Raw genomic sequence first — 27,101 nt, forward strand, 5'->3', positions numbered from 1 at the left:
GAACGGCTCCATCTCAGCAGCACGGACGGCCCAGCAGAGGACGATCGAGCAGGGGGCTTGTGCTGCTCGGGGTCACGCTGCTCTCCCGGCCTTAACCCCGGCCCTAAGCCTGGTCGCCTCCTCCCATCTCGCCCTCAGAGCCGTAGAGATGCAGTGGAGGCGGCGGGCGGCGCTGCTGCTGCTGCTGCTGGCGCTGCGGGGCTGGGAGCCGCGGGGAGCGAGAGCGCAGCGCCCGGCAGCGGACACAGGTGCGGGGGGGAACGAGCCGGGCACCTGCCGGCAGCCCCCGACTCGATGTAACGGCTCTGCGCTCGTTTTTCAGACAACAGCACGGACTGCGTCCCCCCTTCGTCTGAGTTCCCCGAGGGATTTTTTACACCGCAGGAGAGAAAGGATGGAGGGATCGTTATCTATTTCCTAATTATACTTTACATGTTTTTGGCCGCGTCCATCGTGTGCGACGATTACTTCCTGCCGTCTCTAGAGATCATCACGGAATGTAAGTGCCTCGTTCTCCCTTTCCCTGTAGCGCTGGGCTCAGAGTTGGGGCGCTGCAGGGCAAAGCTGCAGCCAACCCACACACAGACACTACCAGCGCACCAGGCTTCCTTATGCTTAATACAGACAGTAGGGGTTTGGAATGAGCACTGTTAAGTCCAGAGGAAAAGCCAACCCCAAGCTCTCCATCTGAAACCACGGGGATTCATTTCCTTGCTGAAGTTTTGCTGTTTCTCAATGTAGTGCAGGAGTATCAGCGTGAGCTGCTGCCACTCAGTAGTTGTGTCAGAGGAAGGGACAGTTAGAACAGCCCTGTGAAATCCCATCGTCCTGCAGTAACACTGAGCAAAAAGGTGGTCCTGGCTGAGTTCAGCTCTGCATTAGAACAGATTCTCCAGGGAAACTCATTCCTGGACACTGGAAAACGTCCTCCAGACCTGAACGCTTACAGGAAATGTAAGTTCAAACATTGCCATAGAGCTAATACTTAAATTGATGTTAGATCGTTGTTCCATAGTAAGCGATACTCCCCTGCTCTTAGTGCAGACCCCTGTCCAAACAGCAGTGTATCATAAACAGCTTACTAGAAGTCTTACAGCATTCATGGAAGAGACTCATCCCAGCACTGGTTTAAATCTACTGGTTTTAGTGTGATAAGGCACAGGAGCGTGGATCTCCCTCGCAATAGACTTGACATGAATCATCACCAAGTGTTACCACACTAAGTTTTTATCCTCATGGAGCAGCATCAAGGCCTACACAAACATGGCTATTTTACATCTTAAGATCATACTGTAATCCCTTCTGTTACAGGCGCTCCTTCTCTAGTATTTAAATGAGGTTGGGAACAAGTGAGCTCCATTAACAAGGCTATATTTTCAGTGTTTTAGACGTTTTGAATAATTGCATTAACTGTACGAAAGCGAGCAGAGTTCATTCCAGTAATTGTCGTAGCTTCTAACATTACATGTTAATGTAAGACTACTGAAGCATTTGGGGTTTTTAATGCTTTTTTAAAGCAATTCTCTCACTGTATCCTCAGGCCTTGGCCTCTCTCAGGATGTTGCTGGAGCAACTTTTATGGCTGCTGGAAGCTCTGCTCCAGAACTTGTCACTGCTTTTCTAGGTAAGAGAGACGCGCTCTGACTCCTCGTAACCTACAGCTCCTTACCTCAAAGAGGAACATACCAGAGTCATTTTCCCTGCAGGAGTCTTTGTGACAAAAGGAGACATCGGCGTCAGCACCATCCTTGGATCAGCCATCTATAATCTTCTTGGGATCTGTGCAGCATGCGGGCTGCTCTCTAGCGTGGTAAGAATCAACCTGGATGGTTCTGCACCTGAAAGCCAGATGGTTCTTCTTCTGCTTTGCCAACAAAAGTCAAGAGAGACTTGCTATGACAACCGTCAAGTTTATTATTTCGTAGCAAAACCAGCATGTAATCAGATTTCAGATAAGTTGCTATGAAAGTTTTTAAAAACACTTAAAGTTGTTAAATATCATACTTGAGTCATTCCTAAGAATCTCGGATCTTTACATAATATAGAAACAACATACCGATGCAGCATTTACAGCACTTGGTGAAAGTATTACAGACACGTTAAAAAAAAAACCAAGTCAATGGATCTGTGATCTGCAGGTTTCGAGGCTGTCCTGTTGGCCGCTGTTCAGAGACTGCCTGGCATATACAATCAGTGCAGCGGCCGTCCTTGCGATGATATCTGACAGCAGAATTTACTGGTAAGAGCACAAGTAGTGTTTAGTTACCGTTGAGTGGAGATTAGTGAAACAGTGTTAAAAAAACAAACAAACTTCAGCTGCCATTCACTAACAGAAATATACATCCTGTTGGCTTTAAAAACGTAGAAAGTCACAATGCTTGTAAAGATTGTTACCTAACCATTCAAACCCTGCATGTTTATAGTCTGGTCTGCATAGGTTGCTTTGTACAAACTTCACAACTTCTATCTGACCTGTTTTGGCATAGCAGTTAGCCTTCAGAGTTAACCTCTTTTAGAGCCTTTCCTTAATAGCGCTTCCATTAAGAAACACATTGCTCTGTTAGAAGCAGATCGTGATTCTCTGTTGTCAGCTCTGTTCCATCACAACTGAAACTCCTGTTGTCCCAAAACAGTCAGGTCCGGTGCCACCTCTCTGAAGTTTCTGACTCGAAATAACACACTCTGTCCCCCTCTTTAACCACCACATGAGACTCAGTTTTGCAGACATCAGTTGTTCAGTAAGTTCCCCTGGAAAACATGCAGCTGTACAACACACAGACAAGATTCTGCAGGGGGCGGGGAATTAAACTGCTGAAAGACATGAAGAAACTTACAAACTTCCATGACATTGCCCATACAAGTGCAAAAAGATGCTTTTGTTTTTTCCTTTCACTACCATGCAATTTTTTTTGTCTTCTCATGTCAGTCACTTTAGTTATTATATATTAATCTATATTACACATTATGTAATTATTATTATTTTTAATTCTAGGTATGAAAGTGCTTCCTTATTATTAATCTACGGGTGTTATATTCTGGTACTATGTTTTGACATTAAAATCAACCGGTGCCTCATGAGAAAGCTCAGTCCCTGCTGTTGGTGCTTTACAAAAGCTGCGGAACAGAGCGGTGAGCAGCAGCCATTAGCTGGATGGAGGGAAGAGAGCGGGCCTCTCATTCGACAACAGTCAAGAACAGATAGTGGAATCTTTCAAGATGAGCTGGATTATTCTCAGCTTTCAACAAGCTTGCATGGGCTTGATGAAATCTCTGAAGGTATAAGTGTCCTTACAGTTGTCTCTAGCAATCTCTATGCCTGTTTACATAAGTTCTAACAAAGAGCAAGTTTTCAGATATTATGAAGTCTTTGCTCAGAAGATATAGTGGTATTTAAGCACACTGTTATTCTGTGCTGGAATATAACATTAAATGAAACTGTAGTTGTGATGTTTGTATGAAGTTATTTGCTAGAGGAATGCTCGGACAGTTGCTTATTTGTGCCAGTAACAGAACTTCCATCATTTGCTGCTGTGCACATTTGAAACCTCCCAGCAACTCAGTCTGTAAAATGCAGTATCATCTGAAAGACACACTGCTACCATACTAAGATATCCTGTTTTGTCATGACAGTGGCCAGTTTGTAACCCAAAATATGCATTATAGCAGAAGGAATATGGAGCCACGGACCATGCTTCCTCTTCACTTAGACCAATCATCAGTTGGTGCTAAATCTTGTAAACATTTTGCATAAACCTTATAGACAAGTTCATTTGTCATCCACCTTGGTTGTCTCCTAGTGACACAGTAATAAAGAACATCTGATTTCAGAGATCAGTCCAGTGTGATGGAGGCACTAGTAAGACAACAGTTACAACATCACAGTTATTTTTTGTACCTTTTTCCAGTATTCTCACAAGCAAAAGCAAATAGCATGACTTAGTGCTAAGGGTTCAAACTTAATGCTACAGTTTAAAACAGTTACTTCTCCAGCAGATCATCCAAGTGTCTTCACCATGCCTGAAGAAGATATGAAGAGAATTCTGTGGGTGTTGTCCCTTCCTATTACTACGCTGCTCTATTTGACTATACCAGATTGCAGAAGGCGGTTTTGGAGGAACTGGTTCATGGTAACATTTTTCATGTCAGCAGCATGGATTTCTGCAATCACTTACGTCCTTGTGTGGATGATAACAATAGCAGGTAGGTACCTCAAGTGCTGCAACAAAGCAACCCATCAACAGTGACTGACAAAGTTTTCTCCGTGTGAAGATTTTCCTTTTTCACATTCAGCAGTCAATATAGCAAGATGTATTTCACTTAAACAATCCCTTATTTGTGATCGCTTCCTTTGGCTCCTTCCATCTAATGAAAACCTCTGCAGAATTTAGCTATTTTTGACTGCTTACCATCATGTGAAAGAGAATTTGTTTACAAAGCTACAAGAAACAGCTTATATTTAAAAAGATTGTTTCACTTCATCAAGCAATTTAATGGAACTAATTAGGTATGCAAGAATAAACTCATCAAGCCAAAGTCTGGCAAACATGGAATCCACCAGGACTGAAATCAAAGGTTCAGATTTTTGGAAGAGATCCGTTATTTCTACACCTAAACTGCCAAAAATTATGTCCAAACTTTAGTTTTATTTTATTCCAACTGTAGTGTCATATGATTCTTAGACTTCCTTACATGTGTGTGTAGCTCTTAAAAATCTGCATCGTAAAGATGAAAAAACACTGGATTTAAGAGAGAGAGAGGATGTGAACGAATGCAAAAACAGTTTTAAATATCTTAAAGTACAAAGATATTTCACTGTTTCTCCAGTCAGCTCAAGGAAAACAAAGCAAGTTTTAATTTTAAGAACAAGTAGAAGACAGATCTGTAAATGAGGAATATCACAAACCTTGCCATTTCTACATCCTAGCTCACTAATACCACTTCAGTATTCTGCTAGTTCAGCATCCTAAACTTGTTTTCAAATTAAAGTCGGTGAATAACTCTTCATTAGGTGCAGACACAGACCTACACAAAGGTAGACTTGTGAGAAGTGTCCAACATTGCTGGATACAACACCCATCAGGTTCACTCCTTGGTCAAACTATTTTCTACTTTTATCTAAAAATCAAAGGTTTACCATCTGAATGCTAGAAGCCTCTGTGACAGGATCCAGATGAAAATTATTGCCCATCTACTAGAAGAAACACTAATTCATATGAAAGTAGGTACAGTGGAGTTTTAAATAGCACATTAGTGTTAGTCCACTCTGAAGAGTCATTACAAGCAGCACTGGGGTCTTTGTCCCACTACTTCAAGGTCAAATATGTTCTATTTACACATTAAAACTCTAAAAATTACATATATTTGTATATATATATATTCAAGTCTAGGTTCTTTGATGAATGTTGACCCAAAAATATTCTATTGTTGCATAAAAATGGCCTATCAAACGTGCCGAAAGTTTCATCGCAGGGGGCTACGTTTTGATGGTCAAGAGCAAACCTAATTTAGTTCACATTTTTTTTGTCACTAGCAAGGAAATTTTCATTACTCTAGCAAGATATTGCTACCAATACACAAAATGAACTGAAGGCTAGAAAAATAAGACCATTCTCTCTTTATGGTCAATTGCCAGAAAAAAAACCTACAGTTCAACTAGAAGACGAATCTATCTAATAATTAAAAAAGAAAAGAAAAATCAGCTTCACCTGAGTTTAGATTCTATCTTATAAACTTCAGAGGGCTAGAAACTACTATTGGGTGCATAACACTGGTTCAATTCATATTTCACCTTTGTTTAGCTTATAAAAGCTGATCATATTGGTCCCTCCATCCTACCAATCTCTTACGTTAGAAGCAATGAAAAATAAATACCGCTACAGATTTTACAAGAGGATGACATAACTGCCTTTGAACAGGAAAAATTTGAAACAACTTGAAGGGGTTGATCTAGAAAGCTGTTACGTCCTAGGCAATTACTACTAACCTAAGTTATATAAACGATGCTTAGTAGTGTCAACATACTCTAAGCAAGAATTCAGGCTTTAACATAAGACAAGTTTTAAATACTTAACAGCCTGAATAGAATAATGAAGAACTTCAAGGTATTGATGCTCATGAATGGTACATAAAACTAAAGGCTGCTACAACAGTTTTGAAGATGATATGAATCCCTGTATTCTTAGAAACCTGTATTCTTTCAGAACATAAGGGCTAAAAACAGGTAGGCAGGAAGCTTCTGTTCTGATAAACATTATTATTATTATTTTAATTTAAGTCAGTGTTGATCTAAAGAAACTCATCGTTCTAAAGCAATACTTGTGCTAAGAAGTCATTTTGCATCTTCCAAATCCAACAGACTGAAAAACTTCTATTTCCTTCTAACTGGAATGAAGCGTTAGAGCCACTTAGTTGATACAATACTGTAGTAATACCCTTAATGTCCTTATTTCCTAACAATGTCATGCGTTGGTGGGGTTTTTTTCCCCCTCCCCTTTGAAGAGTATGTGTCTCCAGAACACTTAGGAGTGATAATGACGAGATGTTTCAAACCAAAGGAAACTTAACATTTTCCAGGAGTCAAGAAAAGGGAATAAATAAGTATTTAAACTTGAACTGTATCTGAAATGACAATCCATAGTTAAATATCATCTTGAACACAGAAAACCTTCCATCCACTCAGGCTTTGAAAAGCTGCAAATAAGATGGTTACTATCCTATAGTTCCTTGATTGAGAAACAAAAGCAATATAACATTTCATTGTTGTTTTTGTCCCTGTTAAATTGGTGAACAGATTCTACAGATTTTAGAATTACTATTATTAATAATCCTTTTTTTTCTCCAGCAAAGGAAGCCTGAAGAAATTTCTTTGGATGAAACAACATAAAAATCTTACTCATGTTTTCTACCATTATTTATAAACTACAGGTGAAACGCTGGGAATTCCAGAGTCAGTAATGGGCCTCACATTACTAGCAGCAGTTGCAAGTGTGCTGGTGGCTCGAAAAGGTAAAGATTTTGGTGTTCAGACTCATTCCAATTGATGCATTTAAAAAGTATTATGACAAAGTCAGCATTTCGAGAAATTCAAGGAGTAACTTCAAAACTTGCTCCAGTTTCTAAGGTTACCACTAATAAATCAGATAGCTTACCTTAAAAAATAATAATAATAAAAAAGCTGTGGTTCAGACATTTTAAAACCTCCCAGTATCTCAGATAAGTGTTCTAGATTGGTATGATTTGATGTCGATCACCTCACAGCTTTACTGCAAAGCACAACTTGTCTTTGTATTTTAAACATGACTGTGGACTTCATAATGTCCTGTTCAGTTTATCTTAAGACCAGCTTTGCAGGTACTGATGTAGAGAGACACTTTTTAGTCTTGTGGTACCAAAACCATCATCTATAGAATCATATTTACCATTTGTGCAAAGAAAAAGGCTAAAAAGGGTGTTTCACATGAAGTTGAGGGCTGGCAGCCTGTTCCTCCAAAACAGTATAACACAACATATCAGGCTTATTTGTACTTCTTCTTTTACAGGAAATGGAGATATGGCTATGTCTAACATTGTGGGATCCAACGTATTTGATATGCTGTGTCTGGGAATACCCTGGTTTATAAAAACTGCCTTCATAAATACATCCGGACCCATAGAAGTGAACAGCGGTGGTTTGACATACACAGCCACTTCTCTCATCTGTTCAGTTGTTTTTATTTTTCTGGCAATTCACCTGAATGGCTGGAAAATAGATAAAAAATTGGGAGCAATTTGTCTTATACTCTACTTAGTATTTACTGTATTATCAATTTTATATGAACTTGGCATCATAGGGAACAATCCTACAAGGGTCTGTGGCAACTAGTTTTAATCAGTGATTATACTGATGAAAAATAAAAGCCAGAGAAAAAGATCAGTTTCTTCATTTAGTCAAATAAAAAAAAAAAAATCCAAGACTTCCATTGGACTCTTAATCTTATTTACAGAACTAAGTCATGGCATTAAAGTAATATTAAGTAGAACAAAAACATCACAGCCTAATTGGAGCCCTTTCCTTTAGAGTCAAGAATTACATTATGACAACAACAAGCACATAAAACTAGAATTCTGGAAGGAAAAAAAAAACCAAACACCTAGTTTTTACATTACAATGTTGATACAAGAGCTTGGGAAAAAATAAAATAAAATCAGGAAACACTAAACAAATCCCACTATGCAATCTTAACAGAGAAAATGGCTTATTTTATTAAAAACAGTATAACCATTCATTTAAACTGAATGACTAGAGAGAGACACTTGGCCTAATTTTCCAAAGGCGCCAAGCATCCAAAGTTCCCATAGTCTAACGGAACCTACAGGTGCTCAGTGCCTCTTAAAAAAACAACAAAAATCAGGCTAATTGTCTTTAAAAACCAAACATCGTAAGATTCAGTTAACAAGTATCACAGTATATTAAACACTATACTGTTAAAGGCTGGTGGGATTTAAAAGTTCCTTTTTACAGCTTTCGTAAGCATACAATGTTACTAAAAATGACTTACTAGGATAGAGAAGCTAAACAGACATAGGAATGTTCCTGAACACAGTTTTAAATTATGCATTGCGATCCAAGCGTACATCAATTTCTCTGCCACTGATTTTTATGCCGTTCATTATCCTACAGGCCTTTTCAGCAGATTCTGGCGAGTCAAATCTGACTGTTCCACAGCCTTTTGATTTTCCATTCTCCATTTTTATTTCTGCAAACATTACATGACCTGAATAAACAAGTTAAACAGCAGTTATTTTAAGCCTTCAGCATACTGTAAACTTAAAGAACTAATTAGAAGTGATAAAAGAGCAGATTAAATATAATTTGGGGAACATGCAATAATAGCATTTTTAGACTCAAAGCATATTCACTGATTGAGGGAATGAGACACAAATCAGAACAGAAGCGAAGAATCCAAATTATGACCCACTCTTTGCTTCAAACTTAACTAAGTCCAAGTATGCCATAATTTGACATCAAGTTGGAAACAAAGCACCCTATAAAAAGCTAAGGAAAATGTCCACATTTCATTCATGGAGTCATATTGCCAGAAGAGTGACTAATGGATGTACTCTGAATGAATGACAGTTCAATCCAGTCCACCTTGTTCCCTCTAGCTTGCCAATCACAGTAATATTATCTAACCAGCCACAACCACCTTGTAATCTTGCAAAGAAGTTGCAGAGCAAAAAAACAGCATGAGCTTTCCAATTCTTTTATGTTTACTTGAGTTTGGATACTTGACCCCAGAGGCAACATGCCTACGTAGATGCCAGAGTTACACTCCACTCCTGATCCCTCATTTGCCAGTTGGAACAAGAAATTCTTCCCTAAAATACGTGGCTTTTTATATTTAAATGTCATAGAAGTCTGTCCTTTCATTGAAAGAAACTGCTTTCATTCCAGTGTCATAAGGAAATATGGAGATATGGACTTCGTATGTTTAATTTGTTATCAGTCTTAAAAAACATTCAATGTAATCACTGCACCTAACAGTAGCCAGAAAGAACAAACAAATTCCAGTAACTCTGAAAGTTGCCTGAGTCTTTAGGACAAAAAAGGTGAACCGGTTTACCTGTATCCATTCCTCAGAAAACAATCTAATTCCTTAGCATAACTGCAAATATGTTACCGGGTTGATGACAGCAGAGTACAAATAACCATAAAGAAACACAGATGTTCCTATCATATATCACTTCATGCTACAATTGTATCTGCACAAGAAGTTGCACTTAAAGAATTCTTCCTAACTACTGGTATGTATTTTAGTAGAGAACAGCTAAATCCATTTGCACAAGAACTTATTTCACATATCCACCCAAACGAAGGCAGGTGGATGGCAAGAAAAGGGAACACAAAATAATCCCTGAAAAATTTCTGAAGCAAAATCAAAAGTGAACAACAGCTTGTTGGTTTCAAATTGAATTATTAATCAAGTTTACATAACTGGATAAGTTCAATATTGAACATGAATTAAACAACTCTGCTGCATGCTCTGTTTTTAAAAGAGGTGAAGGTTTATGTGTTCCTTTATCAGAGTAGTTTCCCAGTATAATACTAGGATAATGACTTTCAGCTCCCAGAATTTTAACAGCAGCACGCAGTCCTGATAATAGGGGGAAAACGGAGCTTCTCTCTAACAAGCTGGTGCACTAGATCTGGCTATAATTCAAGAAGAACTTTTAGACCTGGAACAAAAGCACACTAAGTTCCTGTAGCTACTACATACATCTGAACACTGAGCTTTTTTCAAGGTACTACTGCAAGGTCTAAAATATTTCTCTGCACTATACGAGTAGCTGTATGAAGGCTTCCTTAGATAGCAGCAGAACATTTTAAATTCTTTCTTTCCTGTCTCCCAAAGCAAGTAAAGCCATCCACAATTCAGTTATTTAATACCAAAGTGTTATGTTCATGTTCAGTTACATCAAGTTACACCATGCTTATCAGGATCCCCTACGTGCACTAAAACAATCTGCTGCTTTAGCAAAGTTCTTAACTCTGCTTCGATGCAGCACCATTATTGGAAATTATGCATGGCCTGGACACACTGACACCCCTGAGCATTTGTCTCAAAATAAGCATAACCAAACTAAAAGGGTAATTTCATTTATAGAATGGGTTAAAGTTGATAGCAGACCAGCACTCTCAGTCAGCGCAGCCCATGTTATAATTTAGACTCACGTGTTGTCAAACCTAAAAATTATTTATAAAACTGTCCTTATCTAAAGAACATCATACAAAATGTGACGTCAGTGGAGCTGAGTAGAGGTAAGAGTTGCATACGTACCACACTGACTGAATTTCTCCTTTAGCTTCTGCCAGGTCAAGTCAAAAGGGAGCTAGAATTCAAAAAAATGTATTACTAGCAAAAGATTACAATAAGAGAGAGCATGTAGTCAGACATGCACAAAAAATAAGCTTATAGTTTTCCTGTATGCAAACACTTACATTTCTCACAAATATCTGGTTGCCTTTAGAACCCAATCTCTCTTTCATGGCACCTCCCATTGGGCCGGGCACAAACCCTCGGTCTATATCAATGTTCCTGTCCAGGCCTCCACCCATAGCTGGTCCCATTCGATCAAAGCCAGCACTCATCCGATCCATTCCCATTCCTCCGGGCATACTGTTCATACCGCCCATTCCACCACCTACAGAAAGAGAATAATAATATTAATGTATTTTATTACTAATAAATGCATAAGCATATATATATCATAAAAGTTATTTTTCTTCTGTCACAAAAGAACTCGTACAGGCACAGTTATTCACACACACTTCTGTCAGTTGAAGAAAAATAAACATTCAGCTTTACTTGATGCAGTCACACCACATTCAGCGACAGTCTTGGAGAAAAAGCACATTATGCAAAGAACAGACATGACTGCAAGTCTTGTGAAGAGTTTGGATTTTCCCATGATACGTGCGGTGGAATATATTCAAGTACATTACATAAGGAACCAAGATCAATGGCATTCAAATATCTTGTACGCTCGTTTTTCTGGATTCATAATTAAAAATTAATGTAAAACAAGCTTATCAAGATCACAAGGGGCCTCCTAACTCTTATGTCTCTTGAGATTGCCACTAGCAAGATTTTAGTTTCTCATGTGCCCCAGCTTGAGGAACTAAGATTTTTGCCTTGTACAAACTTAGTATTTGAGCTTTGCACAAAGCTGAACTGGGTGACAGCCTGCAAGTCAATAGATTACTGGAGTAACTAAACTCAGCTTCATCAGGTTCACACAATTCATTTTGTCCATTCATCCTTTCTCTAGAACTCAAGTTTACTTCAATCACTTCTCCCTCCACAACAGAAGCTCAAACTATTTCAAACCTCCATGTTTAGGGAAAAGACTAGAGAGGAAAACCTGCTAAGTGAATTTTCACCTTAACAGTTTTAATTATTAGACTTGCAGTCACACGCAACAGAGTTCTGACACTGAGCAAACACCGCAGTACAAATCCACTGGAACAACTGCATGTGCAACAACCACATCATTACGTTGCCTGAGCATTTACATGCTACAGAAACAAGTAAACCTACTCATTCCAGATCCCACTGGGCCCATTCTAGGTGCTCCCATTCCTCCGGCAAAAACACCAATCATTGCACCACCTAAACAGATAAAAAAATAAAGTGACATACACTGAAACTGCCAGATAGCGACAACAGCAAGGCACACAATGATACAGCACACTGATCTCAGTGTTTCCCATCAGTTCTTTTACACAGAACACTTTAGCTGGTACCTTTGTTACACAATCTAAATAGGAAATACCCAGCAAGTAACTTTACCTTTTCCTTCCCTATTACAGGAAGTAAGCTACCCTGATTTTCTCTACTCCAATAGCAGTGCAAACACTTTAAACTAAATGAGCCATTTCCCAGATTGGGACTAATAGCCCCATTTGTCAAGGTTGAAGAATTCATCCTATTGAACCTTACTGTGTAGATATGTCCTAGCTTCTCCCACCCTAAAGAAACTCATGTAAAAGCTAGAATTGTCTCTCAAGGCCTGTCTTAACTGTATATGAATGCAGAGTTCATGGAATTGGGTGGGGAAAAAAGAGAAAAGGGCAATACTTTAATTAAAAAGTGCCAGGTAAAACCATGAAAACATCAGAACAGTGAGAGAAACTGATTCTAGAAAGTGGGTTTAAATGGGTAAAAAATGAAAACTTGCTGATGTTATTGAAGTGCTATGATTCAGTAAAGTAAGTAACCCTGAGGGAATTGTAAGAACTCAAAGAAATACATTCATGTCAATGCCTAACAGAGTAGGGGGCTGTGCAGACTGCATAACAAACACTCCCATTTGTTCTGTGGAACAAACCTGACAAAATTTGTTCCAACAAACCTTGTTTCTAGAGAAAGAGCATTCAGGTGACCACAGGTCTAACAGCAGCACCAGACTGATAAAAGAGCTTCCTATAACAATAGGCAATGTTTCTGGATATAGGTAGCATAATCATTTCAGAAAGTAAACTGCTGATATTTTCTACAAAGGCTTTTCATCTTCCATCAGATTCATTTTCTGTATATAGTTCAGAACAGCAGCAGTGGTTCTCTGCTGGTCTCTTGGGAGAAAGCTTCCTCCTCACAGAAAACATGCTGTCAGAGAGACTTCAAAAACATATGGACCAACCTGTTCAAGATACTATGGTTGTTCAACAGCAGCAGGATTACTCCCAATAGTCTGCGTATGAGGAAGCCCTCAGTACTTATTCATTAGGCCTAAGAGGATGTAGTACAAGTAACAGACTTTTGAGTCCTCTTGTACAAACACTTCTAACTGTACTGGCTCTGGATTTTCACTGAAGAAACAGATGTTCATCCTAAGCTGCAAGTACATATAGTGAAAGATTATACTCAATTTTTAAAGACCTTAATTCCAAGCCACCAAGTCTAATATAACTGATAACCTCACTACATACCTACTGCTTGCTACACAATTACCAGTAGTTGTAGAGAAGCAAATAACAGTTACCCTTCATTGAGACTTGCCCAAATTAACAACCCTCTTTCTCCCCCAAAAGCCTACAAGTTGCATGTTTCCTAGAGCCCATGAATCTTATGGTTTTAACACACCTGCACTTTCACATTAGTGAGCTGAGGTGTGGAGCATAATGAGGGGCAGGGAAGAAAAGAAAGGCTGGCTCCTATGTGTTCACCCAGGTAAGAATATAGTAACAAAGTGAAGAAGGTTCCACTACTAACCACTTCCAGGCCACTCAACCTCTATACAGATAGAAGAGCATCACTCATTTGAGGGAAGCAAAAAGTAGCAAAAATGAACCCGGCCAGAAAGGCATTATTTATACTTTAAAAAAAAAAACAAAGAAACAACAACAAAGCTGGCCCAGTTTCAGAAGAGGCCAGGATACCCTGTCCTGAGCTGCATGAGAAAAGACTGGAAGAAAACAGAGGGAACCAAAATCCACCACTGCTCTCCAATGCTGCATGATTTGCAGCAAGAACCATTTTCCAGCATGTCTTTGCAAAAGAAGTCTCCTGGAAGTTGCAAAGGTAGTGAATGAACAGCTTGTTCAGGACTGCCAATATACGTTTCAATATCCAAATGACATAATGTCTGGCACAGTTAACAGCCTGAAGCTCAATACTTTCCTCAAATCATTACTTCTATGCCACAGATTAAAAAAAACATTTTAACTTCTATCTCCAGAGACGGACATAAACACATAAATATCCTTAAATAAATAAACATCCTTATAATAACAGCCAGTGAGACAGAGGAAGATGGCCAAATGAAACCACACCTCTTATTTTTACCCCCCTACTTAAAACTCTTCCAAATACACAGAGACTTGAACAGTTACCATACCCATCCTTCCAAAAGAATCTCCAAAACCACGGTTCAGTGCCATTTCACTACGAGCAAAGTCTCTGTCCATGTTTCCTCCCATTCCACCACGGAACATTTCTGCAGAGAATAATGCACAAACCAGAAAAATTCTGTCATATTCATCTAAGTTGATGTTGATACAGCACTTGTTTCATCGCTGCTTGTTTAGATAGAAGTGGGTTTAATCCATCAGTCAAAGGCACCTTTCATATCAGCTCCTATGTTTCCATTCATGCCACCACCCACATTTCCTTTGAATTCATCTACATTACTCATCTCTATCTGAAGAAAGAGCTTTTAAAACAGCTCACGGATTAGCAAACTAATAGCATTCACCCACCTCCCATCCGGCTGACTCCAAATCCTCCCATATTAGGCATTCCTTCCATTCCGCGAAATCCAGGTAGCCCTGCAAAATAAGGAAGAATGTTCTTCTATCCAGTAGTTTAAAAAGACATAATACAAAGATGTTCACTGCACGTACCGCCTCCCATTCTATTCATTCCGCCAAAACCAGGACCATCTATTCCCATACCTTTAAATCAAAGAAACAAATGCCATTTAGAACACAGGTAAGATCCTACTGTATTTCTAAAAGCAAAATGTGTCTCAAAAATACACTATGCAAGGATGGCCTTGACAAGAACGTGCCATTCTTCCAAACACGGAAATGACAATTATAAACTTAAAAGCTCTGAAACTTAAAAATGAAGAACATGGCTTTACCTCCTGGACCCATGTTCCCCATTCCACCACCCATGCTCAACTGTGTTGCACTAATGGGCTGCCCACCTGGTCCAAGTCCCATACCAATGCCACCAAGACCACCTTCAAAAATAAAAAGAAAAATAAAGCTATCAACATAAGAAAGACTTTCAGTGTAAGAAGACTGCTGTAAGCAAAACTATTACTGAACAGTTCCAAGGCCATATCAACATGTGAGCTGCTCTCAAGGTAATGCCTTCTATTTTATTACACTGGCCCATGATGTCAGAGGCGGATGTTGGTGGTATGGCAGTCAGGGTCAAACCTTCCCACCAATATTCTCTTACACTTTGTTGCCGTGTGACAGGTGGCAGCAGAGGGGTAGTCTGACAAAAGGGTGCCTGACATGGAAGTGTACATGAAGGAAAAGTTTGTCACTGAACTTGCCCATGCAGAAAAAATAGCACCCATTGACATTCACTGACACTAGCTGAATGTTTACAGAGACCAAACAGCAGATGTTAGCATAGCAAGGAGGTGGTGGTGTGTTTCAGCAGTGGCAATAGCTATCTGAAAGATAAGCTACATTTTGGATGGCCACAGAAATTTTGACAAGCACAAAATGCACACCTAATGGTGGCAACTATGCAAAAAAAAATAGTGCTTTGGAGTTGAGAATTTGAATAGCATTACTGTGCTCCCTTATATTTTTTGCAGTTTTCATAGAAATAAATAGGAGGCAGTACTTACAGAGAAACATACGTAAGTGCAAAGAGTAAAGAAGAATTTACTCACGAGGTAACTGAGGAGCTTTGCTGTCCACACCGCGGAAATCTTCGTGAGGGACTGATTTGTCATCCTGATTAAAAACAAGGATGCTATACTATGATTCGTTCAACACTGTGGCAGAGAGATGTAAGGTAAAAAGAAATGAGAGCAACTTACCATTTTTACGTGCATAGGTCTATCGAACAGGAATTGTCCGTTGAACATAGCTTAAGAAACACAAGTCAAGGAATCTAACCACACAGGACAATTTAACTATTTCAAAAGAACCACAGTAAAAAATTATGTCTGTATCACTTTTGGAGGTCTCCTGTTCCTTATCTTGTCTTCAGAATGCCAATTCAGAGGCCAGTACTAAGGCTGTTAGGAATACAAAGCTGATATCACATGTGTCATGTTTCCAGGTATTTTACATTTGTTCAATATCATCACAGACACCTTTTTACAATCTAGAAGTAAATACAGTCAGTATGATAAAAATCAATTTGCATAGTATAAAATCTAGACCCTTATAGTAGCTACAAAGCAAGTAAGCACAATTTGCAAAACTGGGCTATAAGGAGCCTTAAATAAAGACTAAGCCATATTTGATCCTTCTTTATTTTTTCCCAAAAAACCAAGGATACATATTGCTTGAACAGCTTCAATTGCTTGTTCAAAGGTAACTGTTCCCATTCCTCGACTCTTGCCATCTTTATCTTCTTTGATGTCTGCACGCTTTACAGTTCCAGCAATGCTGAATACCTCTTTTAGCTTCTTCCAACCAACTTTAAAGTCAAGCTTACACATAGAAATACGTAAGTGATTTCACTGCACACTCCTGTTCTACGATTAAATTTGGAATATTTCCTACGCTGTAGGAAATCTTCAGATTCTCAAAATGCTTGATATAAACAGCAAGGATTTTTGAACATACACACATTACAACAAAGTCTGACAAAAATGATACCTAGAAGCACCAAGTTATACTATGTATACCTGTTTTACTGTTCTGATTATCATTCTAACACCGGGAAATGGATGGGTTATTGAGAAGGGCAAACACACACCCATACGTCCCCCTGCAGACATACAGCTTCTCTCTTACATTCATGCAAATAAAGAGCTGATGAAGTAATCATCCCTGACAGTTTAAGTTCGTCTAAAGTAAATAGCAAGAAATAAACAAATTGTATACTGAATTTAAAAAAAATAATGAATACGTATTAAATACACTCTTAAATTAAGATATATGACCGTGCAATAATTAAAAATACATGCCAATTTTAAGACTGGAAAGCATCTTTTGTGTCCAAAATCTGGATAACATTTCTAATTTTTAGTTGAATATACTGACTGCAAACTAAGACTTCTCATTTCCTCTTATTATTAAAACTGGATTACATATGAATAAAAGATATGTTTAAAAAGATCAAGTACTATAGTTTTAGAAAACATTTTTAAACTTACATTTGCAACAAAAATAGTGGACCCAAGCCTGCCTGCCTGCAAGTTACTGATAACCTCAGGAGGAATGTTTGGATTATTGACAATAGAAGGTGGTAAATTCATCAATCCAGGTGCAATATCAGGTCCATGTCCTCCTGCAAATTGTCCTCCTCCGCGCTGCAATGCCCTGCGAGCGTGTTCACCTTCAGGATCCTGCAACACGTGCAGCAATTAAGCCAACTTAATAATCAGTAACAAGACAGGTAACAAGCAAAAACGCACTATTTGAAATTCTACATAGACCCATCAAAATTATCAACTAATATCTTTGTCCATATCAGAGGGATCAAGAACTGAATTAGCATGGAGACCTAATTCCCTCACCTCTAGAGGTGGGTCCTTTCAGATGAGGGTTGAGTCATATTGGCAAAGCACTTGTTGAGGAAGCGTGCACTGCCACTTCACATGCTGTACCTAGCCTACGGACAAGTAGAAAAGATTTCAATCTAAAGGACTGTCAGTCTAGCACCTTTTTCCAAGAACTGAATAAATTTAAATAGCTTTTTTGATTTGTTGATACCATTATTAAAGCTGCAGCGGGACAAAGAACTGCGCCAGATACTGTCATATGCTACAACACTACAATAAAAACACTGTCATTAATTTCAGTTTCCAAATCAGCATAAATTCCCTACTTTCAATCCCATTTGAACAAGTACCTAGCAGTTTGACAACCAGCTCATTCTTCTCCAACTCCTACTGTGAAGCAGGTAAGGAATACAAACATAGCAGTAGACGACAACACAGGTAAGAATATGAAGTTAAAGTTGTTTAAAAGGAGAATAGCATTAGATAGTTTTGGCTTTAGGACACACTTTTTGTGTCACTCAGCATCGTATCAAGACCTTCCGCAAGCCAGTGGGTCCATTCAAAAGTGTCATAAAGAAATTAAATTGAAAGTTACACAGCTGAGACTCTCGTGTCACTAGAACAGAAGACTATCTTCAGAATTTGATATTAAAAGCAACAGCAATAATCATACCTCTTTAATATTCAGTGGTCTTCCACTAAGATCATATTTGTTCATAGTTTCTAACGCTTTCTTAACAAATTCTTCATCTTTGAATTCAACCACACTTAGAGGGAACAAAAACATTTGGAGTATTAAAATAAAGTTCAAAAATATTAAAATTGACAGAATGTTTGGTTAATAGTGCATTTAAATGCACATAGAAAGAGAAACTTACCCACAACCCTACAGCCACGATGATTTGTAATTATATGTAAAGAGGAAAAAAAAAAAAGAAAGAAGTCAGTCAGCACATATGTTAGTGTATTATAGATTAAAGTTCCTGTTAAATAACTATTCGTCAAGTTATTTTCAGCTTCAAAAATCATAATAAATGTTCTTTACTGGTAGCCAAGCTGAATTTCTCCTCCTTTCTCAACATACATATTATTCAAATGCATTATACTACATTTGGTCCTCTTTGAGCCAAACCAGAATTGGACTTTAGAAAAATGCCACACAGATCTGTGTAAGGAAAACTGGGGGGGAGGGAGGGAAGGGGTGGAAGGAAAAAAAACCCAGAACGTAACAAAAAACCAATCAAAACACTAATTGGGCCATTAAACACTGCCCACTGACTGCAACATTCAACTCCACATACGTCAAATATAAAAGTACAATGAACAAGGTGTCTGCGTACCTCTTCAGTATTACTAGCATACTTGAGAGATTGCTTTGTAAGAAAATAACGTTTTTGGCTGCACCAGAATCCCTCTAATAAACCACAGAGTTTAGGATTGCTTTAAGGGAAGCAAAGCTGAAAGCATGATTTTGTTTTAGCAAGCATTGAAGAAAGTCATTTGCAACTACTGTTACAACTTCAGTTAAGACTCAAACCTGCGTTTCTCATGTTCTCACTGCAGGTTCAGATCTACTATTGGCCAAACTTTAGACTAGTTTTAAGACAGAGGAGCTTTAACAATCTTCACTCTTAGTACCTCATTGCTGCTGGTACTCTGTTGGCTACCAACCATCGCCATCCATTTGGTTTTTAAAAAAGCAAATGCATTAATCCAGAGTTTAGAGTACCAACCGTACAAAGCTGTCAAATCAGGCACTTCAAACAGTATATTCTTAGCTAACATATTATACTTCTTGTTCCCAGGAAGAGAATGCTACCCGAGTAAAATTTAAGTAGAATCAGTGATTTACTGAGCATCCTTTAACTAAAAGGCATTTGTACCAAAACAAAGATGTTGGGTAAAAAGAAAAGTTAAGTAAATGCCATTTGTTAACATTTACTGAAGTATTTTGTCCTTTACAGCCAGCTAGTTTGTATTGCGTGAATGCGTCAGACTATTTCTAATACAGGAAACCTCAAAGCTATCTTAATGACATCAGTGTGAAAATGAAACTTACTTTCCAATAACTGGTACAGGTATTATACAAAAATAAAACTGCTGAGGAACTTTTAAACCTCTAGCAGATTGTTGCCCACGGCACTTACCCTTGATTTTCCTTCAGCATCCTTAAACAGCTCCACGTATGTAACCTCACCAACTACATAAGACATACAAAGGGAAAATACCAAGAGACAATGCATTTAAACACCAGTATCTTTCTTTTCTGTGCCCCTGTGCACAACTCTACAGAGAAACACCTATTATTCACCAACAATCAAAACCAGACCAACATACCTCCTCTCAAAGGCTATAGAATTTAGCTAATTTTCAGAAATATGCAGCAGCCACATTCTCAAAATCTAAAAACAAACAACTATATTTAACCTAATTCATACTACAGATCATATTTTGGCCAGTATGATATAGTTGGTGAACAAATTCAGATATACACAGTCCCTTAACCTAACAAATGAAACGTCAACGTTCACTGGAAAGTGTAACATTTGTCATCCTACTCACAACACCTGTTTTAAGGTGACTTTCTACCTGAATATCTTCAATCATAAGTTTGCCTTCAATAATAACCAAATTTACGCATCAAATATTTCACAGCAAGACACTCACTTTCTAACGTAGGAAGTTTCAGTAAGTAAACCAATCAAATAGTCACGTCACCTTACAACAGATACACCAGCAGTTACAGAAGAGGGTTTTTGGCATTTTTCACAGCCTAAAAGCCAGGTGTGCTTTGCATTACTTTTAAAGAATCTATTTTTTCAAGAAAGAACACAGAACTAGCTTTTTACAGAAGTCAAATATTAGCATTAGATCCCCCAAAACTGTCAATAAAAAGCTTGGGGTATCAAGATTACTCTATCAGAACTGCAACAGTAATAACAAGCTTTTAATATAAATCTCCAGACAAACAGTCGTGGCAGTAGTGACAATGCAGACAAAGTTAATGCCACAGCCAGATTCCACCAAAGAAATACAAAACAACTTTTGAAAGACATCCTTTATTATATGTTAACACACTAAACGTGTTGCTTAGATGCAGTAGCCCTTTAAAAAAAATCTACGAGACTACAACTAAATGAAACAATCTCTTTAAGAAGACATGAGGTCATGCATATACTCTCTACTGTCACACTAGAATGGCAGAAGATTGTGAATACCTTGTTTACCAGTCCTACTCTGCAATGCAATTGTCTCAGATGAAAGAGGGGGAAGGAAGATAGATGTGCCAAGTAGAGGCCAAAAAAAAAAAAAGTCAAATCAAATCTGTGTGGCTCAAAGGACATATACATTATATTTCGTCTCCTTCTACATGGAGTGCATTATAAAGAATAAGTTACCTTTCTCTCTCATAAGATCTTTAATAGCTTGCCATTTCATGTCATATGGGATGTTGCTAATGAAAACTCTATTACGATTAATAGTCTTCTTCTCTGCACTGCCTGCGTTCTTCTCCTTTGAATAAGGGTGGAATCTATTCTTGTTTCCCAGAGAAGGGATTGCCTTCGGTTTTGCATGCTTCTCTTTCACTGGTGCTTTCTCTTCTTTTGCCGTCTCATCATTATCCCTACATTCCAAATACATAAATAAATACATAAATATTAGTCTCACCTTGGATTACAAAACTACTGAAGCATCAATACACCCAGCTCTATAACTCTATACTATTAGAACTCCCAGGATGTTGCCCTCCTTTTAAATGTATAACAATACATTAATTCTATCAGTGTAGTTTTAAAATAGGTTGCTTTACCTAGAATGAAAATGAATGTTACTAGAGACCCAGGCACTATTATAAGTTCAGAAATCACATCTTACTACTTCTGTTACATCCTTTTTCCATTCAGTCTGTCAATACTGAGGAATATGGTGCTATGAAACTACTACAAAGAGCAAAATTCAAGAAATCAGATGAAAAATATCCTACAGTACCCATACTTTGGAACTTCAACTTTCAATTCAGACTTGACAAAGCTGCACAATATATGCCACAGCCAAGAGTTGAAATATCAAGTTTATGGAACAGCCTGGTATACTTCATTCAGTGTATTAACAGGTACATACATACAATCAACTCTGGGAGGCAAATTACCTTCTATTTTGCACACAAAATTTTTATTCACAATTTTGGTCTGACTACTTTTAGAGAAATTACAATTTAATTTAGAACAAATGCTCTTTTTATTTCCACTGCTTAACACTAGTATAACTTGAAAACATTCTAAAGGCATAGGAAATAGGCTTATTAAGACACGCTTTGACTCTAAGACTAATTAAGTCACCAGGAATTATCCATTAAAAACAACAAAGATTTTTTTCTTGCCCTCAGTCTTTCAAAAACCAAGCAATAACAGCTGCCTTCCATTTAAAAATGTTTCATATTTGTAGATGAAAAACCACAGGACAGTATGTTTCCTCTCTTCTGATGCAGCACATCTCACAACCTCAGTAGTACACAGTAGTTCTATGTACAGAATTACACAAAACACCCAAACCAAAAGCCAAACCTCTTCAGCACTTGACAAAGTGTTACTATGGTGAGGTGGTTCAGCATGCTAACAGAGCATCGAGGTGCCCAAACCACTGCACTGAAAGCCTCCAGTAACGAAGCCAGACAAATACAATCCACTAAACAGATGCTATATATGACTCGTTCAAATCTCACTGCAGTTAACAATAAACTTGGAAGCATTTGCAAGAGGACTTTTTATATTAAAGACCTGTCACCAGCCACTCAAATTAGAACATGGCAGTGTCTCACAGAAGACTGTCCAAGCGATGGACCGGGAGCCCTCCTTCTCAATTACCAGCACTATCTTAACAGTTCCTCCTGCTTTTCAGAAGGCTCCGCTTCCATTTCATTTTGACCACAGATCGTTCCTAGTGTAAAATAAGCCAAACAAGCGTTTCAATTTTACAACTACAGTACATGGCAAGATTACCAACCTTTACGTACTGAAATTATTATTTTCAGCTCTTTTTGCATAATTATTAACAAACAATGAGTGCCAGTTTTGCACCCTGAGCATGTGCAAATGGCCTTTCAGTAAGTTAAAAGTATTATCTACTCAAACTTGGACACATCTCAGGGAGGAATAACTTCAAACGGGCACATTTTCCTCCCACAGGTTTTTCTCAACTGTTGAAGTACTGATATGATATTAACCTCATAGTCCTTCTGTTTACAAGTGGATTAAAAGAGGATTAGCAACTGAGAAATGCAAGGACACGGCTTGGGTGAAGTATTTGTAAAATTTAAAACATTCAAGTCAACAACACATTATCAAGCCCAAGCATTCTCCAGCTTCCACTACACCACTCCTCCACACCATCCTGTGTGCTACGGCAATAGAACTCCTGTGTGGATGTGTAATGAAGTGAAATGGGTGGAACAATGCAGGGAACTGGTAGGAGCAAAGGGGACCTAAGAGGGAAAGAGTCAAGTTTCAGCTTTCTAGTCAGGCCTGTTCCTTCCAAGGCAGTTCCACTCGTGAAGATAAAACTGATGTACTGTGATACCCCCAGTAAAATCAGAGCTCTTCCTCGGGTTTCAGGATTAGACCAACAGATTCTCTTTAGCCTTTTAAGCTCTTTCCTGCTTAAAGGATTATGAAGCAGCCCCGGCATGTTCAATGTGGTACACAGGAAGTGCCAGCTCTCCAAAGACAGAATCCACTACTCTATGACATCTGCCTGTATGAACCAGTAGGATGCAAGCCTGGCATAAACTCTTACATTTGGGAAAGAGAAGATGCTTCATTTAGTCTAGGAACTGCAACCAATCTCCTGAAAATAAGAGATTAAGAAAAACAAAAATCAATCCTTACAAAATTCATCTGCCAAAATCAATGGGCAAGTGAACAACCTGGAGGTAGAGCCCATTTTGTGGTTGCAGCTCTCACATGAAAAGTACTTTCAATAAAAGAATACATTTAAAACAATGTATACATTCATTGTATGAATGTTCATTACCTACCTACCTTCATTACCTACAGGCTGCAGAAAAGAGGCTTGGAAACTATGAGCTGCCATTTTCACAAAGAAAAAACAATAGTAATTGTTACTCTTCATGCTTTGCATTAACTAAACATTTTATATGTTTACTTTATTCCTCTGCTTATAAGCACCTGTATGCTCATACAGATAACTAGCTCAGCAGAGATGGAAATGCAGAGTCCACAAATGAACATGTGATTCCAATACACACACATCAAGTCTGTTGTGTTCAACAGTTCCCTTGCTCGATATAGTAAACGTAGGGAGGTGGGAAAGCTGAAAGCAAGATTCCTCTTCAACTCAACCTGATCACCATGCAAATCTGGCACTGAAACACACTTTCAGGCAGCACATTTCAACTCCATGGATGGATGGATGGATGGATGATGGCTTCATCCCTTGTCCACCTGTTTCAGGAAAGACTGGAAACTGTACACAAAACACTAAGGTTTGAAACTCTGTTACCAAGAACGTCCCTTATTTTCAGACTAGACCCTGCTGACTCCTACCTTGCAGACTGACGGAGATTGTTCATCTGCATGCAACTAGTTTTGAAGAGAAAATAATAGAACTTTTGAATGGAGAAGGGACACGGTAAAATTAATTTTAACAGTCCCAATGACAACAGGCAATAAAATACTGCATGCCTTAAAGAATGCAAAAAGGTCACAATCTTCTGGTCAAGGTAGAATAATTAAGGTACTCTGAATGCTGATGGTCAGATTCAGGGGATGAAAAAAGCAAAAGAAATGCTGTTTTACTGAAACGCGGAGCTCACAAACACTGAATTTCCCAGAAAGCCAAGTAAAGGCATGGAGTGTGTATGGGCTGCTTAGAGCACGTTAAAAGATCACAGATCTCAACAGTCTTGATGTATTCTAACACAAGGCCTCCTAAAACACGTATTTTGCCTGAAGATGCAAACAAAGTTGTAAGAGAGGCTGAAACTTCAATAATAAGAGGCCAAAACCTACGTCACCTATAGAATTACAACCCTTGAAGCCTGATATCAAAAGCAAGCAAACCCATACAGGGCCACTCATTGTTTTTTAATGGAGACCTGGCATTTCTGGCTCTCCCGCACTATGTTTCTTCTGGACTTACTATATAAGAGACACTTTACGTACCCTGTATATGGTTATTTTGTTATTTACAGGAAAAATTCGCGTTTTTTCGGTATGTTTTGTAAAAGAAGTCACTACAGGGCTTTCTTCAAAAAAAATTTAAAAAAATGAAAAAAAGGAACCCAAAGGCTTTACAAATTACACTATGAGAAGTCTGGAAAGGCAAACACAAATATAAACGGCCCAGCACGCTTCTGGACACGGTTCCTGCCACACCGTACCGACCCAGAGCCCAACACAGCACCCTCAAGGCCCGGCCCACCGCTCATCCTCCGGCCGCACACCCCAGAGCTCCCCGGGCGGGCACCCAGATCCCGGAGAGATCCCCGAGCACCCGGCCGCCTCACCCGGCCCCAAGTCCCAGCTCCTCCGGTCCCCGAGCGGCCCACGGCGGGGGAGGAGCCCGGCGAGTCGCGGTCATTACAGGCCCCGCCGCCCCCCGGCCCCGTTCCCGCCGCCGCGGCCTAGTGCCGTGCCCGCCGCTCCCCGCCCCCCGGCCCGGCCCGGTACACACATTTTGACGCCATTTGCGCTGCCCCCACCGCTCTCGGTCGCCGCCGCGGCCTCCTCACGTTGCGGCGGCTGTTGTTGCGGCTGTTGTTGCGGTGGCGGTTGCTGCTGTTGCGGTGGCGGCTGACCGGCCATGGCGGCCTCCTCGGCCCCTCGCTGCAGCGCAGCAGCCGCAGCCTCCGGTTTGTCGTTCTCCGCCATTTCGTGGCCGGGCCGCAGCCCCGCGATGCTCGGTTTGAAAACGGCCCGGAGCGCTTCGGCCTCGCCGCGCCGGGCCGGCCGAGTCTCGCGAGAACGAGGTTTGAGGCGGGGGAGGGGGACGCACCGGCGGCATATGGCGTCGCTATGGCGATAACAGCCGGGACCGCCCCGCCCCGCGACGAACCCGACGGGAGCTCGGCACGAGCCTCAGCGCTGCTCCCGTGGGGCTACGGGCACAATACCCGTCCGTGGAGGTGTTCAAGGCCAGGTTGGACGGGGCCCTGGGCAACCTGATCTAGTAAAGGTGTATGTTTGGTGGCCCTGCCAGGCAGGGGGTTGGAACTACATGATCCTTGAGGTCCCTTCCAACCCGGGTCATTCTGTGATACACTGTGCCAACAATAACTCCTAGTGCACAGCTTCAGCTCTTCACCTCTCTATTTCTAATATATAAGCTTCCAGGACTCTTTTTTTATCCCTCATACCAGGTGTTGGTAACACCTGGGGTTGTTTTACAGAGCTCTAAAATGCCGTGAAACCCCCCTCCATCGTAACCCGATGAAGGTTAAAAAGGCACGTTAATAAGTTCAGATGGGAGGAGCGATGGTTTGTGTTCACACATTAATTAGAAGGAAAAAATAACGAGGTATTTGTGACAATAATAATAACTGAAATAGTTAATATTTACTTTAAATTGCTGTCATTACTTTTTACAGCTGTCGGTTCTACAGGAAGAGAGGAAGTAATTCACATGCCCGAGTTACTGTGTTGTGTTAGTGAGAGCTCTGCTCAGCTGGGCTTTGCACACAGCATCTCAAGTGTTGGAAGCCCATTGCTCCCAGTTTGCTGGTGATAAAACACATCTTCTTGTTCTTTCTAACAACAAATGTGCTTCCTGAACACATTATCGTTTGCAGTCCATTTAAAGATTCCTTTCCGCAAAGCCACAAGTATTTCCAAACCAGTTTGTCTCGCCTGAGGCTGCACCCAACATACACTGCTTTACTTGGTAAATAACGACTCTGCAAATGAAACCCTCTCTTACAGAGCTGTAATGGGCCTGAAATAAAACAAATATCTTCCCTGAATGCTCTCTTTTGCAATTAAATGCTATCTTCCTACTCTGGGAAACGTGATGGTGGCTTTTTAACTCAGGAAAAGAAAATATTTTACGCTTCAAAAGGGCAAACTATCAAATGCAACAGCCTGTGTGCCAGCAGGCATCTTGCAAAGCAGAGCTCAGCCACTGCACAGCTAGAGCCCACCTACTGCACAGCCCTTCACACCTGCAGCTGCCATGTTGACTGCTCCCCCTCACAGAGAAGTTTGCCTTCTCTGGCTTTCTTCCTCCTCTGACCAGAATAAATAAACAGCACTTACTGACTGAGCACCCCCTCCCCAGGTAAAAGGGTGTACAGATGCCTGATACAGGAATGAAACTGCATGCTGAGCCTTTAGTTCAGTGTGTTGTACACTCATAACCAGAAAAACAGCACAGCATCCTATGCCCAGAACATGGGATCAGCA

At 39.7% G+C, this 27,101-nt stretch overlaps 2 protein-coding genes across 11 annotated transcripts; one reads left to right on the plus strand and one right to left on the minus strand.

The window, feature by feature from the left end:
• The first annotated feature begins 13 nt into the window (after positions 1–13).
• SLC24A5 (solute carrier family 24 member 5) lies at positions 14–8,121 on the plus strand. Its single transcript, XM_015872956.2, has 9 exons — positions 14–248; positions 323–499; positions 1,541–1,624; positions 1,707–1,810; positions 2,139–2,239; positions 2,993–3,276; positions 3,994–4,200; positions 6,925–7,005; positions 7,539–8,121. Exons 1-9 carry the CDS (start codon positions 149–151, stop codon positions 7,859–7,861), a joined length of 1,461 nt encoding a protein of 486 aa, XP_015728442.2. The 5' UTR covers positions 14–148; the 3' UTR covers positions 7,862–8,121.
• MYEF2 (myelin expression factor 2) lies at positions 7,695–25,685 on the minus strand. 10 transcript variants are annotated; one of them, XM_015872945.2, is made up of 17 exons: positions 25,378–25,685; positions 21,084–21,310; positions 19,833–19,885; positions 18,564–18,571; positions 18,359–18,452; positions 17,338–17,529; positions 16,515–16,668; positions 16,048–16,097; positions 15,898–15,961; positions 15,124–15,225; positions 14,882–14,932; positions 14,738–14,806; positions 14,377–14,475; positions 12,078–12,149; positions 10,979–11,181; positions 10,818–10,869; positions 7,695–8,753 (listed from the first exon to the last, which is right to left on the minus strand). In XM_015872945.2, exons 1-17 carry the CDS (start codon positions 25,572–25,574, stop codon positions 8,590–8,592), a joined length of 1,851 nt encoding a protein of 616 aa, XP_015728431.1. In that variant the 5' UTR covers positions 25,575–25,685; the 3' UTR covers positions 7,695–8,589. The 10 variants fall into 10 exon arrangements, with proteins under 10 accessions (XP_015728431.1, XP_015728435.1, XP_015728434.1 ...); XM_015872949.2 differs by having other exon boundaries at positions 8,218–8,753; positions 14,738–14,779; positions 15,190–15,225; XM_015872948.2 differs by having other exon boundaries at positions 8,218–8,753; positions 15,190–15,225.
• Positions 25,686–27,101: the final 1,416 nt, after the last annotated feature.

This window comes from Coturnix japonica, chromosome 10, assembly GCF_001577835.2.
Source record: "Coturnix japonica isolate 7356 chromosome 10, Coturnix japonica 2.1, whole genome shotgun sequence".
Lineage (NCBI taxonomy): Eukaryota > Metazoa > Chordata > Aves > Galliformes > Phasianidae > Coturnix > Coturnix japonica.

Bases quoted from the DNA above. Each gene is read 5' to 3' on its own strand.
- MYEF2 (XM_015872945.2), bottom strand. From the start codon at position 25,574: ATGGCGGAGAACGACAAACCGGAGGCTGCGGCTGCTGCGCTGCAGCGA. The intron at 19,886-21,083 runs GTAACTTATTCT...TGTCTTATGTAG, and splicing joins AGATCTTATGAGAGAGAAAG to TTGGTGAGGTTACATACGTG. The intron at 14,476-14,737 runs GTGGGTGAATGC...TATTCTCTGCAG, and splicing joins TGGAGTCAGCCGGATGGGAG to AAATGTTCCGTGGTGGAATG.
- SLC24A5 (XM_015872956.2), top strand. From the start codon at position 149: ATGCAGTGGAGGCGGCGGGCGGCGCTGCTGCTGCTGCTGCTGGCGCTG. The intron at 1,625-1,706 runs GTAAGAGAGACG...TTTTCCCTGCAG, and splicing joins ACTTGTCACTGCTTTTCTAG to GAGTCTTTGTGACAAAAGGA. The intron at 2,240-2,992 runs GTAAGAGCACAA...TTTTAATTCTAG, and splicing joins TCTGACAGCAGAATTTACTG to GTATGAAAGTGCTTCCTTAT.